The sequence below is a fragment of the Fringilla coelebs genome (assembly GCF_963513975.1).
Source record: "Fringilla coelebs genome assembly, chromosome: 22".
NCBI lineage: Eukaryota > Metazoa > Chordata > Aves > Passeriformes > Fringillidae > Fringilla > Fringilla coelebs.
Genome location: NC_140048.1, coordinates 5,082,464 through 5,096,577, shown reverse-complemented (window position 1 = coordinate 5,096,577; position 14,114 = coordinate 5,082,464). Strand labels below are relative to the sequence as shown.

Below are 14,114 nucleotides of genomic sequence, written 5' to 3'. Positions count from 1 at the left end.
ATTCTGATTGGCAAAGGCATAAATAAACAAAAAGGTGAAATATGCATGTAATTGTTTCCTTTCTAATGACTTTTGCCTGCTTCTTGCCCTCAGCCCTGCTCTGACAGCTGTGCTGTACGACTTGAGCCGTCAGATCCCACAGCTGAAGAAGGATATCCAGGATGGGCTGCTGAAAATGCTCTCTCTTGTTCTGATGCACAAGCCTCTGCGACATCCAGGCATGCCAAAGGGCCTTGCCCACCAGCTGGCCTCTCCCAGTCTCACCAACATCCCAGAGGCCAGTGATGTGGGGAGCATCACCCTTGCCCTGCGCACACTCGGTAGCTTTGAGTTTGAAGGTGAGATGTATCGCCAGTCAGGGGCTGTGCACAAATCACCAACGGGACAGGACTGCTGGGAACGTGCCTTGAGCTGTTGTGTTTTCCAGCATCAGTCTCATGACATGGTTATGACAGTGGGAAGATGCCATCAGCTCACATCCCAGGCAGCAGACCAAGAACTTAATGTTACAACTCACTTTAAAACTTTCTTCACCAATCACACAAAGCAGAAGCACATTGACACGGGCTCTATCCAGCCACTATAAGCACACATACCTTTGGTTAAAACAATGCTTGCTTATTTCAAATACAATACCTGCTTGTAAACCTTAAAACCCATTGCACAGAGCTCCATTTTTAAGCTTAAAACTTCCTAATATCTTGCTAGATATACTTTTCTGCAGCTTAAGGAGTTAGTCTAGACAAATGTTAATACACAGACCATTGTTCTATTTGTTTTTAGTTTTCTTCTTCTTACATAATTTTTCTGCTGACCAATCTTATGGCTACTACTTAGCCCTAATCACAGTTCTGCTGTCTCTGAGGCCTGTCTTTTGCAGCTTTCCCAAAACCCTCTGATTTTATGATGAAATAAAGAAGCAGAGGGCAAGGGCATATGGGATAGAAACAGCTGGGGCATTGGAGTAGAGTACAAGTAGCAGAAAAATTCTGGGAGCATATTCTTTAAACTCCTATTCTCTGGTAAAACTGATAACTGAGGTGTAAACCTGTGTTTTAACCACCCATCTTCCTCTTTTCAGGCCACTCCCTGACTCAGTTCGTTCGGCACTGCGCAGATCACTTCCTGAACAGCGAGCACAAGGAGATCCGCATGGAAGCCGCGCGCACCTGCTCTCGCCTGCTCACACCCTCCATCCACTTGATCAGTGGCCATGCCCATGTGGTCAGTCAGACAGCAGTGCAGGTCGTGGCTGATGTCCTCAGCAAACTGCTTGTAGTTGGAATAACTGACCCAGGTTAGTGTGGGATTCAGAGGAAAGGGCTCTCCTACCGCATGTTAATTTTATCATGTGAGCAGGTGATGATGTTAGGAATAGAAATAGAATTTGGAATAGAATTTGAACATGTTTGCCACTAGACTTAATCTGTCACTCTTGGTAAATTAGAAAAAACAGTCTCCCAATTTCTTTTTCCACATCTTGATTATTGAGATCTTAATAGAACACTAGTAAAAATGCTCCAGATGTGCCCTTGGTAATCCTTTGAACTAAGCAGAACACTGAGAGTCCTTTTGCTGCTGTTCTGGGTCACAGCCTTAAATTTTGTAGTTTGGAAAGGAATTGGTCCTTCTTCTTGAAGCTCTGTACTTGATTTTTTTTGTTCTTTCAGTTGAACTCATCTCAGGTTGCCATGTAGCATCCAAAAGTGACACTTGCAGGTGCAAGAGATTGGCACTGTACTGACTTGGTTATTGGGGCATGTTGAGCAGCACAGAGATTTGTGGGCTGACCTGTCGTGTTTTTTGTGTGTGAAACACTGATAGCGTGTCTTGCTCTGGGGAAGCTCTTGTGAAGAATTTATGAGGCTGTTTTGGGAACAAAGGCAAAAAAAGTGACAGAAATTTAGTGCATTTAAAGAGAAATAAATGTGTTCTTGCAGACCCTGATATACGTTTCTGCGTGTTGGCTTCTCTGGATGAGCGGTTTGATGCTCACCTTGCCCAGGCTGAAAACTTGCAAGCTCTGTTTGTGGCCCTGAATGATCAAGTGTTTGAAATCCGAGAGCTGGCCATCTGCACCGTGGGGCGCCTGAGCAGCATGAACCCTGCCTTTGTCATGCCTTTCCTTCGCAAGATGTTAATCCAGGTGAGGAGGAGGGATTCCTGCAGGGAAAACAGAGTAATTGAGATTGAGACTGAGGTGGTGTTTAATAACTGGGCTGTCTAGCTGTAAAAGCATGGAGAGCAGGGGGAATCAATCTCTTTTGGAAAGTAGTTATTGCCCTGCTGAGTGGGTTTCAGCAGATCTTTCTCATGATCAGTGGTTGGACTGAAGGTCTGTGGATTTATTAAAAGGGAAAGAAAGGATAGCAGTTGTTATTTCACCCCTAGCCATCATGCCAGAGTAGTTTCTATCTCTGTTGAGGGAGAATGTTGTGTGGTGCTTTTGGGTGAATGCATGGTACCTCTTTGTAAACACAGATTTTGGAGCCATTGCTTTTATGCTAATTAATTTTAGCTTAATTTAGGATAAATGATAACAGAATGAAACATAGAACAGCCTTTACAAGTACTGAGTTGTGACAGAAAAAAATGAAAAGAATTTTTACCTGCCTTTATTTTTCTGGTTTGCTTGCTTCCATTGTCCCTTCTGCAGATTCTAACAGAGCTGGAGCACAGTGGTGTTGGCAGAATCAAAGAGCAAAGTGCCAGGATGTTGGGTCACCTGGTTTCCAACGCTCCACGCCTCATCCGTCCCTACATGGAGCCTATCCTTAAGGTAGAGTCTCTACATTTCCTGGTGACTTTGGAATGAAGTGACACAGCAAGTGGTTGCTTGACCCTCAGGAGCTACAGTTTTTTTGCTTCATCATAGCAGGAAAGAAAACAAATTGGTGTAGATGTTACTCACAGGAACGCACATGAGTGACAGTTAAGCCCAATTTAATTCCAGATTTGCATCATGTTAATGAGACCCAAGTTTCTTTTACTGTTGAAATTCTTACTATGATTGTGGGGTCAATTTCAGGTGTAAACAAAAGGAAAGATAATTTTGAGTACTCTTTAAACACATTCTGATTTGTCCCACTGTCATCCACCAGGCACTGATAGTGAAACTGAAAGATCCTGATCCAGATCCCAATCCAGGCGTGATTAACAATGTCCTGGCTACGATTGGGGAGCTTGCTCAGGTACGGATATACTGCAGATACCTCTTTGCCATGCTTATTAAGGTTTTGGGAACGCTAGATGGAGGATGAATTTTTGTCTTTCAATAGGTCAGTGGGCTGGAGATGAGGAAGTGGGTGGATGAGCTCTTCATTATAATTATGGACATGCTACAGGACTCTTCTCTTCTGGCTAAAAGACAAGTAAGTGTTTACAACTCTGCTAAACTTGACAGCTGCTGTCACCATAGCTGTAACAAAATATCCACACATCCTATCATAGCTGCTAAAACAAAACTTTAAATCATTCAAGTCTCCAGTGGAGTTATAGTCACCATACACAGGTGAGGGTTTACGTTGCCTGTTGTGACATAGTTCAGAGCTGTTAGAGGAAAAACAACAAGGAAAAGAAAGCTGTTTTTCTTGGAAGGCTTGGACTCACTGAATTGAATGTTTATTTGAATTGTACCTCTTGAGTGAGAGCAATTGTGACAGCCTGAGATATTGTTGATTATTACTTTCTTTACTATTGCTTATAGAAAAATGCTCTTTATAGAGGCTTTCTAACCATGGACTGTGATTTGCAGTGTGATCAAATGCTCAGGGAAACTTTGCAGAAGTTGAATTACTGATGTATCAGAAGGAATAATAAATTCCCTGATCAAAACTAATCTTCTTTGGGCTTCATCTTTGTAGGTGGCTCTTTGGACACTGGGGCAGCTTGTGGCTAGCACTGGTTATGTGGTAGAACCATACAGGAAGTACCCAACTTTGCTGGAGGTGCTCCTGAACTTCCTGAAGACTGAGCAAAACCAGGGCACCCGCAGAGAGGTATGAACATGAAACTATCACACAACCACTTGGCAAAGCTGTTTGGGAAGAGAGAGGTGCCAAGTAAATGTGCCTGTGAAGATTTGAGGCAGGGAGGGAGAGAATGTTGTTGTGACTGAGCAAAATGCAATAAGCAGAAATAAGAGAGTGCATGTGTTAATGCAATGTCAATGCAATGGCTTTCAGAAGCTAGATGGAAAGCTCTGTTTTTCCAGGCAGTAACTTCTGTTCCAGATCTTCCTCTTTAATCATCAGGATCTTTTCAAATATGGGGGTTTGAGTGTTGTCTTTGGCCTTAGTGATGAAGTTCTGGTGAATTTTCTTTGTGTCTTTTCAGGCTATCCGTGTGCTAGGGCTGCTGGGTGCTTTGGACCCTTACAAACACAAAGTGAACATTGGCATGATCGATCAATCACGAGATGCTTCAGCTGTTAGCCTCTCAGAGTCCAAATCCAGCCAGGATTCTTGTAAGCATCTCAATTTCTTTCAGATAGATAGCTTTATGATTTACAAACAGATCTCGTCTGTTTTGTTACCAATTTGTCTCTTCTTAAAGAATTGTTAGTGTACATGTTTTCAGCTTGCACTTATGTGTTCCTGAACCCATATTCAAGATCTTTTAATACCTAGCTCATGACACTGCCTTCTTTCTCCTAGCTGACTACAGCACCAGTGAGATGTTGGTGAACATGGGCAACCTCCCTCTGGATGAGTTCTATCCAGCTGTCTCTATGGTGGCACTGATGAGAATTTTCCGAGACCAGTCCTTGTCCCAACACCACACTATGGTAGTTCAGGCCATCACCTTTATTTTCAAATCTCTTGGACTGAAGTGTGTGCAGTTCCTGCCCCAGGTGATGCCAACGTTCCTCAACGTGATCCGGGTGTGTGACGGTGCCATCCGAGAGGTGAGTGTGCCAGGGACCGCTCCTGCCTGTCCCACTCTCTGAAAATAAGAATCCATTTCCCTGAAGAGGCTGTGACTGGCTTTGGGCATTGCTGTGCTATGTGTTGATGCCAAGCACGCTGCAGAAGTGAGGTTCAGCTTTGCTTTTTCCCTTCTGTGAGCAATTACTGGAATGCCCAGTGCAAACAATTTCTCTGCTTTTTATTGAAATGGCTGCTTCTGAGCATAATCCTTGGAAGGCCAATATTTGATTCTGAGTTTTCACCAAGCTGTTCTTGTTCAGAAAAACATCTGTGCAGCTTCCAGATCTTTCAGTGATCTCTGTGTTAATGCTCTGTGGCAAACAGTATTATTAAATAATAGTGGTAGATTCTTCAAATTTCTGGTGCAGTCATTTACTTTGGCTCATCTCTGAGAAGAAAAAATCAATTTGATACAGGCTGCTAACATTTAGAGCAACATGGGTGGTGATTCCACAGCAGTGCTCTCTTCCTTCCCACTTAACTTACAGTTATAGAAGGAAATGAGACTTGTGTGAAGATGATGATGGGCTTAAGGTTCACCTAACCAGAGATGGCTGCTGTTTGCCAAGGCTCTTCTTCAGGCAGCCAAATGCTCTGGGGTGTGAAGGGCAGTTTGCACTTGTTTTTGCTGCTGTGTTTTATAGGTGCTCCCTTAGCAGAATCCCAGCTCTGCTATAGAACTGCTGTTTTCTCCCAGCCTGAACTACTACTCAGATTGTAAGGAAAAATCTCATGTCTGGGTTGTCTGAGGTTCTAGACCTGACTGATCTAACTTGCTTGAAAGCTATGCACTTGTGCACACTCTGTTTAAAAATTTTCAGGTAAAAGAAGATGGTGAAAGTGTACTGGGGAGAAGAGCTGAGGTGGGTATGCGTGACATAAAGCCTAAAAGAGGAAGGTCCTTGTCCTGTATGTAAGCATCCTCTCACTACACCAAAAAATAGGCACAGTACAGAGTTCATCTTTGGTAAATGTATGTGTACTGTTCTCACTAAAGAAGCTGAGATTATTTCTTATTTAGTTCTCGTTAAAGTGTTATCTCTTTTTATGAGCTCCACGTTGTATTTTGTGACTGCAGTCTTCAAAAACTGCATGAAGAAATGAAATTAAGTAGACAATAACTTACATTTTCCTATTTTTTGTAGAGGAAAACAATACTATCTACATCAAAGCGATTTAGCCCACCTGATTTCATACCAATTTAAAGAGTAAATACATTGTCACAATTGGATGTTTAAGATTTTATTGTGGTGGAAGGAATTGCAAACTGTCATAGGGTATCCAAATAAAATTGTCTAAGTCAAAATTCTTCTTAGTGGTGAAGAATGAATGGTGTAATCAACCATCTTTTAAAAAAATGCAGTGTTTCTGACAAGGACCTAACTGTGTTCCCCAGTAACTTTTCACCAATATATCTTGTGGGGATGGGAAAAAATACAGAAGGAGTATCTTAAAATGTGTGTCAGTTTGGTTTTCAGGCAGGGGGAAAAGACTAGGGGCTAAATTTTTGGAAGCATCCTTCAAACATAAATGACAATACACTGTAATTGAGGTGTCTGTGCTTGCAAGTCTGTTCTGACACCAGAGATTTGCTGGGACTTTATAAACCCTGTTGGTGTGCTTGAGTGTCTGAGGCTTTGAGCTTGCAAATTATTTTTTTTTAATGCAAGCTGGGGAGAAACCCAGCCAATAAACCCAAAATCACTTTTCTTCCCCACTGCCCTCTTAAAAACCAACAACAATAAAAATGAACCAAAAACCCAAAACCCATAAGAACTCACAAAACCCAGACTGCCAAGAGCTGAAGCTGCCAAGAATTTAGCCCCAGATTTTGAGCAAATGGGAGCTATGCATGCTATTTGTTTGATAATTGAGCTTGCAGTTGCCTGTGAAACCCTCTACCCAGTGGCTTTGATATTTGGATAAGCTACACTGATTATTACACATTTCTTCCTTCCAGTTCCTGTTCCAGCAGCTAGGAATGTTGGTGTCCTTTGTGAGAAGTCATATTCGGCCCTATATGGATGAAATTGTCACCTTGATGAGAGTGAGTGCAGTCTTTATGCCAGTACTTTACTGTCACAGAAGGGTGGACAGTCTATTTCAGATAACTTATCAAAAGTATCAGCTACTTCAGAAGTTCATATGAAGTGCAGAGTTGCATATATTTGAAGTAAAAATTGTATTTTGAAGTACCATTTATCTGAAGTTAGAATGTACATTATTGGTAGTAACTGAAGTAAGTGTAGCTTTGGGTTCTGATAGTGACTGAGTTCTTTTCAGCACTTGGATTTTGTGCACTTACTACTTTCAGAAACATAGTTTTAGCAAGAGATACCTGGAGTTCATAAATAGGTGTCATTTCACATAATTTTCACGAAATGTTTGCAAACTTGTAGAAGGATTAGGAAGATAATCAATTTTCCAGAGGTTGTTTTCAACAACTATAATGTACTGGAAGTGCAAAGTGTTTTAAAAACAGGAAGTATAATCCTTCCTTGCAATCTTGAATTTATCTACAGACTGTCTCCTACAGTTTGCTTTTCCTGCAATTGGTACAGCTCAGCTGAAGAACCGCTGGATTTTTTTTCCCCCCCTTTTTTTCTTTCTTCTGTAGGATTTCTGGGTCATGAACAACTCCATACAGAGCACAATTATCCTACTTATTGAGCAGATTGTGGTAGCTCTAGGAGGCGAATTCAAACTTTACCTGCCTCAGCTCATCCCTCACATGTTACGGGTCTTCATGCATGACAACAGTCAGGGTCGCATTGTTTCTGTGAAGGTGAGTGTGCCTGCTGTGCCCTGGGCACTGCCCAGGCAGGGCTGTTCCCAGCCTGCCATGCTCTGCAGGGCTCCTTGCTTGTGCAGCTGCAGTTTGGCAGTGGATTGGTGTGGAGTGATGCAGACAGTTGTTTCAAATGCAGGGTTGAAGAAACTTTTCACTGGATACTTATCGATGATGGTTTTGTTTTCAACGAGGGGGAGAGAATGATGTATTTGGTTCTGTTTTATTAGAAGGTTAATTAATTACTGTATTATATTAGATCTAAACTGAATTTGCTAAGCACTTAACTCTGCACACACTGCACAGAATCTCATGACTGTCAGCTGACAGTCCTGACACACACACACACTTGGGCCTGACAGGCCAAGGAAACAAAACACCATGTGGGTAAACAATCTCCATATTGCATTCTACTTTGGCACAACACAGGCACAGCAAATGATAAGAATTGCTTTTCCTTTCTCTGAGGTTCAGAGAATATTTCTGGGTTTCACATTCTTGCGTAGAATTTTGCTTTGCTTTTCTCTGTGAAGAGAAATGTGGCAACAGATACTGACTTGTTTAAAATGGATCTCATCCATGACTTTGAGTCAGATTGGGTCCTTTTGGATGAAGGATTTGATTCTCCCCCTCAATTCTACTCTTGTGAGACCCCACTTGGAGCATTATGTACAGTTCTGGTGTCCTCAATGTAAGAAGGATATGAAACTGTTGGAGCAGTTCCAGAGGAAGCCACAAAGTTAATAAGAGGACTAGAGCACCTCCCCTATGAAGACAAGACAGGCTGAGAAAGTTGGGGCTCTTCAGCCTGAAGAGGAAAAGGTTGTATGGAGACCCACAATATGAAAGGAGCTATAGGGCAGCCAGAGAAAGACTTTGTCAAGAACTCCAGTGACAGGAAAAGGAGGAACAGGTACAAACTGAAAGAGGGGAAATTTAGGTTAGATATTAAGAAGACATTCTTTACTGCATGGGTGGTGAGACACTGGAACAGGTTGTGTGTGGAAGTTGTGGATGCCCCAGCATTGGCAGGGTTCAGAGTCAGGTTGGATATAGCCTTGAGCAGCCTGGTCTAGTAGAAGGTGTCCCTGCCCATGGCAGGGGGTGTTGTGACCAAGTGATCTTTAAGATCCTTTCAGACCCTTTGACATTCTAGTCTTTTATGTTATTTCTCTCCAGCTCCTTAATGCAATCCAGCTCTTTGGAGCTAACCTGGATGACTACCTTCACTTGTTACTACCTCCCATTGTAAAGCTGTTTGATGCCCCAGATGTCCCTGTGGTGGCACGCAAGTAAGTGCTGGGGCTTTGCAGTCTCTTTGTAGTTTTACCTGTGATATCCAAGTCCTGCAGTGGCTGAACATTTACAATTAAATACCACTTGGTCCCTTCCTCAGCTTTTCTGTGTTAAATCATTGTGGGAGGTTATTGTTGTTTGGATGTTACAGCAGTGTTACTAATTTTTTGGGTTTGTTGGTGGGTTTTGGTTGGTTGGTTTGGGTTTCTTTGTTGTTGTTGTTTCTTTGGGGTTTTTAAAATTTTCTGATTCTCACCTGCCGCTATTTTAGTCACTTGCAAGTACTAGCTGCTTTAACAGAGTTCTGGTGGCCTCTTTTTCCTATTGTTAGTAATCCTAGGAGGATTGAGCACTTTAATAATTTTCCTTGTTTCTCTCTTAATGCTCTGAGAGATAAATTCTTCCCTCTTTTTGCTCTGACTTAAGAGCTGCTCTAGAAACAGTGGACCGCTTGACAGAGTCCCTGGATTTCACGGATTACGCATCGCGGATTATTCACCCCATAGTGCGAACACTAGATCAGAGCCCTGAGCTCAGAACAACTGCAATGGACACCCTCTCCTCTCTGGTGTTCCAGCTGGGAAAGAAGGTAATATTACTCTTTGACTTGAAAGCTCACAGAAGGTGTGACTGTCCCAGAGATCAAGGCTTTGAAGTTGAAGTTTTGTGATGTACTCACGGATTTCCAAGAGAAATGATTTTTCTTCTCTTAGTTGTTTCTGGAATTGAGAGTTACTGAAATCAAACTGTCAGAATTGGTTTCTCATCAATGAAACAATGTGATGGAATTTTACTGCTCTTGGTGCCACTGAGTAATGACTTTATGATGCATTTCCTTTTACAGTACCAAATTTTTATCCCGATGGTGAACAAAGTCCTGGTGCGACACAGAATTAACCATCAACGCTATGATGTTCTCATCTGCAGAATTGTAAAGGTAAGCTGACAGATGTACAGTTGTTTGCACTTTTGGGATATTGTCATCTTGAAACAGATGTAGCTGGAACATTCACTTGGATTTACTCATAAATTGAGGAGTGGTTGTTGCTCTGTTTGTGTTAAGTGCAGCTTTTTAATGCAGCTTTGAGGTTGCAATGGGAAATTTTTTGTCTATTGATATTAAATATTTCTTACAGAAAAATCATGGCAAGTTCTAGGCAAGAACTTAGACTTGTAGCCAGTGTCATTACTATTCTTAAATATGCATTTATCCTATTTTTCCCATGGTTTCAGGACTTGAGGAGATCTTGTTATCTCAATATTTTCTGTGGAATGTCTTACATTTTAAAAACTTAGTAACTGGTTACAATTTGTGTGGAGCAAGCAACTAGCAAGTCAAATAGACAATAGTGCTTGTTTCAATGTACATTTTTTTGGCTTTTTGTACTAGGAGCTAAGAGTTCTTTACAGTTACCTTGAGTTTCAGAGGAATATTGTTTAGAGTTCTCTGATTTATAAGCTGCAATCTTTATAACAAAACATGGTTACTTGCTTCACAGATTTTGCTGGAAGATTTTGCTGCAAGTGCTCTTTTTTTGGCTTGTCAAGAATTGTTTCTGTATGTGTGGGTGTGATATTCAGTGTAAACCAATTATTGTAGGGTTACACTCTTGCTGATGAAGAGGAGGATCCCCTGATTTATCAGCATCGAATGTTGAGAAGCAACCAGGGAGAAACTTCAGCCACTGGTCCTGTGGAAACAGGTCCCATGAAGAAATTACATGTGAGCACCATCAACCTGCAGAAGGTAAGACTAGAGCCTTCATAGTGTGAATTTGCTGCTGAAGGGAGCTGATGTCACACTGAAGGAGTTTTATCTGCTGCATCTGAACTACATTTATTTCTATTGCTTGTATGTTGCTTTTCTCTTCTGCACAAAACTGAAGTCAAAGTAGTGTCTGAGACTCTTTAAAATTAGAAGGTGCTGAACAACTTTTAAGATAGGAGTGAATGGCTGTGAAGTATCCTTTACACTTGCTTGTCAAGTATGAACAAGACTTTCTAGATCACAATGAATAATCTCTTGCCAATAGAGACATCTTTTTCAGAGCCTCTGCCATTTTTTGTATTTTTGCTTTTGCTCCTCTTTAATCCTAATTTTATATTTTCTTGAAGGCAGAACTTAATAGCTAAGCCCTGGCTAGTTTGAACAGTACATGCATGCAGCACACAGTTCAGTAATGGGATGGATTGGTTTGGGAATGCTGGACTCAAAAATGTAATTCTAAATGCATTATGTATTTTAAGCTGATGTTTCAACAGTGTCTTCAGCTCAATATGTATTTTTGTAGAGAAAGGATTGTTCATGTCATGGCAGGAATACATTTAGGGAAGATTTCTTAGACATCAGACTTAAGTACTGCAGATTATCTGGTAAAGGTAATGGATTTCAGGAAATTGAAAAGGAATTCTCAGCATGTGGTTTGGAGCTGTAAAGAAATAATGCTGCCTGCTGATGGATTTCTTGTGCTTTTGGACAGTGCTTTGTTTGGTAGGTGAATTGTTTTCCTTTGTACTGCAGGCCTGGGGAGCAGCAAGAAGAGTTTCCAAGGATGACTGGTTGGAATGGTTAAGGAGACTGAGTTTGGAGCTGCTGAAAGATTCTTCCTCACCATCCCTGCGCTCATGTTGGGCCCTGGCTCAGGCCTATAATCCCATGGCTCGGTACAGAATTTCTGGATTTTTATCTCACTTGAAATGGCAGATGGAAGCCAGATATTATAAGGAAAAAAGAAGGTTATTTAGAAGCTCTTAGGTTTCATAAATAGAGACAGTTCCTGCTTTGGCATAAACCAAAGAGCCAACAGCTTGATTTCATTTCCACCCTTCCTAGTTGGCTGCTCCATGGTGTGCACAAAATCTTTCATTGAAATTCTTCATGTTAGTCCAGAAATAAGGTAATGCACATCAATGAAGCTGGAAAAACAGCAGAAATATTTGTATTGAGTATTTACTGTGGGGAATAAAAATGCATCTGGGTGGAGTAAACTGCAGTGGTTTTTACAACCAGCATATTTGGAGAAACTTCATAGCATAGTTCTTTGGAGAGCTATCATAGCATATGATAGCACAAAATTTCTGTTATTGTAGTATACCAGCCTATTCTGTATTTTTAAATGAAAGTTTCACAGAAGTTAGCTTTTTCAAAGCTAATCACTGTTTATTGCAGGCAGGCATGTCAGTGTATTTTTTAGCTCTCTTTCTCTGGGTAAGAAGGTGAGCCCACAGTCAAACAAACTTTTTCTCATGAATCCTCACCTCACACTGACTTTTGTGTTCCTCCCCAGAGACCTCTTCAATGCTGCCTTTGTTTCATGCTGGTCTGAACTGAATGAAGACCAGCAGGACGAGCTGATCCGAAGCATTGAGTTGGCCTTGACTTCTCAGGACATTGCAGAAGTCACTCAGACCCTACTGAACTTGGCAGAATTCATGGAGCACAGTGACAAGGTAGAGATGCTGTTGAGCAGCTCCTTCCAGTGCTGTTGTGGTGACTATTCTGTGTGGAATTCATGACTATTTTGTAATACTCATGCTGTTTTTGATGTGTGTGCTCCTTCCCAGGGCCCCCTGCCTTTGAGAGATGACAATGGCATCGTCCTTCTGGGGGAAAGAGCTGCCAAATGTCGAGCATATGCTAAGGCCCTTCACTACAAAGAGCTGGAATTTCAAAAGGGTCCCACCCCAGCTATTCTAGAGTCTCTTATCAGGTAGGACCACAACTGGTGAGATTTCTGCTCTTGCAGTAGCTACAATTTAAGATACCACTAGGATTAATCTAGGTAGTTCATTAGGACTTCACTCTGTCACAAGATTTTGTTAAAACTACTTGCAAATGTGCAATTTTAGCTGCAGAGTTCTGTCTACTGTGTGGTTAAAACTATGATAGAGGCCCAGGGAAGTTTTGCAGGAAGAAGTGTAGGAAAATGTTCTGATTGCCCTCTCTCACCCTTCCAGTTCACTATGGAATGTCATGAAATGGCTGCAGGTTAAATGAGACAGATTTCTATACCTGCATATAAATATGTCAGAAAAGTTGAAGTTCTTAATTAAAATTTCTCATCACATTGTGCAGATTTAGCTTAGATAGGTCTCATTGCTCTTATGTCAAAGAGAACATTTTATAAATTATGTGTTGTCTCTGAGCTTGGTCAGTGACACTGATGTTAGCCTGAAATAGCCTGCACAGGATTTGATGTTAAACTACATGTTTTAAAATGTGAATCTCTATTCCATATCACAGAAATGTTAGCTCAGCTATTTGAGATGAACAAATTGATTTTGGTTGAGCAAAAACTTAACTTTGTCTTTATGCAGTGAATTTTTCAACCCTCCTGCTTCCTTGGAATTGTGTTTTCCAATTTTTTTCTCCTCTATTATTTTTTTAACCCTTCATTCTGCCTCATGTTACTGAGAAAAATACAGAATTCAGTGTATTTTTTTCTTGGTCTCAGTTGCTTATGCAGGTGGGTTTTTTGTGTATCAAAAAGCAAGTGAAAGAGCAAAGAATTGACATAAAGCGCACTTAAAAATGAAACAATTTATTAGAAATGAAAAAGTTTTAGAAACCTTTAAAAATCCATTATAGACCACAGTTAAAATAGCTCCAACTATAGTTCCACAGAGTTGAAAATTGCATTATGAATATTTGAACATATGTAAATTCCCAAGACACCTTTATCTTCCATTTCACACAGGACTGAACAACCTAATCTAGATTCAAACTCTCTTCAAGGTGAATAAAAATAGATATATTAATTATAATGATCTTTTCCAACAGATTCAAACAATGGTAGGCCTATAGGAGGAGTCTCATTCTTTTTTAACTGTTGTCTTTAACACTCTGTTATGTGAGGAGAAGTTTTCTATTTTTGACAGACTGTCTCTAGGTAACTTCCACCTGGGAAGTTGGAACAGATTTTGATACTCCTCAGTCTGCTGTGTTAGCAAATATTCCCTTACAGTGAAATAACTTTTGGCACTTAGGGATTCTCTGGTGTGAGAACTAGCATTTTGCTCCTGAATACAGTGGTTTTAGGTGTTGGAGTTGAGTTCTTTGGCTTGCTCACCTGCTGCTCACTCTCATACAAAACATAAACTGT

General features: G+C 41.0%; 1 protein-coding gene across 5 annotated transcripts in view; it reads left to right on the top strand.

Moving 5' to 3' along the window:
• The window catches only part of MTOR (mechanistic target of rapamycin kinase), a 70,372-nt gene that overhangs the window by 7,786 nt on the left and 48,472 nt on the right, over positions 1 to 14,114 (top strand). For 3 of the 5 annotated variants that reach the window (XM_084220115.1, XM_084220113.1, XM_084220112.1), the window contains exons 11-29: positions 94 to 338; positions 1,082 to 1,297; positions 1,941 to 2,146; positions 2,657 to 2,779; positions 3,102 to 3,191; positions 3,279 to 3,371; positions 3,864 to 3,998; positions 4,336 to 4,465; positions 4,656 to 4,906; positions 5,750 to 5,791; positions 6,889 to 6,975; positions 7,546 to 7,713; positions 8,896 to 9,008; positions 9,439 to 9,601; positions 9,857 to 9,949; positions 10,613 to 10,759; positions 11,534 to 11,676; positions 12,300 to 12,462; positions 12,577 to 12,722. In XM_084220115.1, coding sequence (XP_084076241.1) covers positions 94 to 338; positions 1,082 to 1,297; positions 1,941 to 2,146; positions 2,657 to 2,779; positions 3,102 to 3,191; positions 3,279 to 3,371; positions 3,864 to 3,998; positions 4,336 to 4,465; positions 4,656 to 4,906; positions 5,750 to 5,791; positions 6,889 to 6,975; positions 7,546 to 7,713; positions 8,896 to 9,008; positions 9,439 to 9,601; positions 9,857 to 9,949; positions 10,613 to 10,759; positions 11,534 to 11,676; positions 12,300 to 12,462; positions 12,577 to 12,722 — 2,754 coding nt within the window. The remainder of the gene's footprint in view (positions 1 to 93; positions 339 to 1,081; positions 1,298 to 1,940; positions 2,147 to 2,656; positions 2,780 to 3,101; positions 3,192 to 3,278; positions 3,372 to 3,863; positions 3,999 to 4,335; positions 4,466 to 4,655; positions 4,907 to 5,749; positions 5,792 to 6,888; positions 6,976 to 7,545; positions 7,714 to 8,895; positions 9,009 to 9,438; positions 9,602 to 9,856; positions 9,950 to 10,612; positions 10,760 to 11,533; positions 11,677 to 12,299; positions 12,463 to 12,576; positions 12,723 to 14,114) is intronic. The other 2 variants (XM_084220116.1, XM_084220114.1) reach the window with 1 other exon arrangement.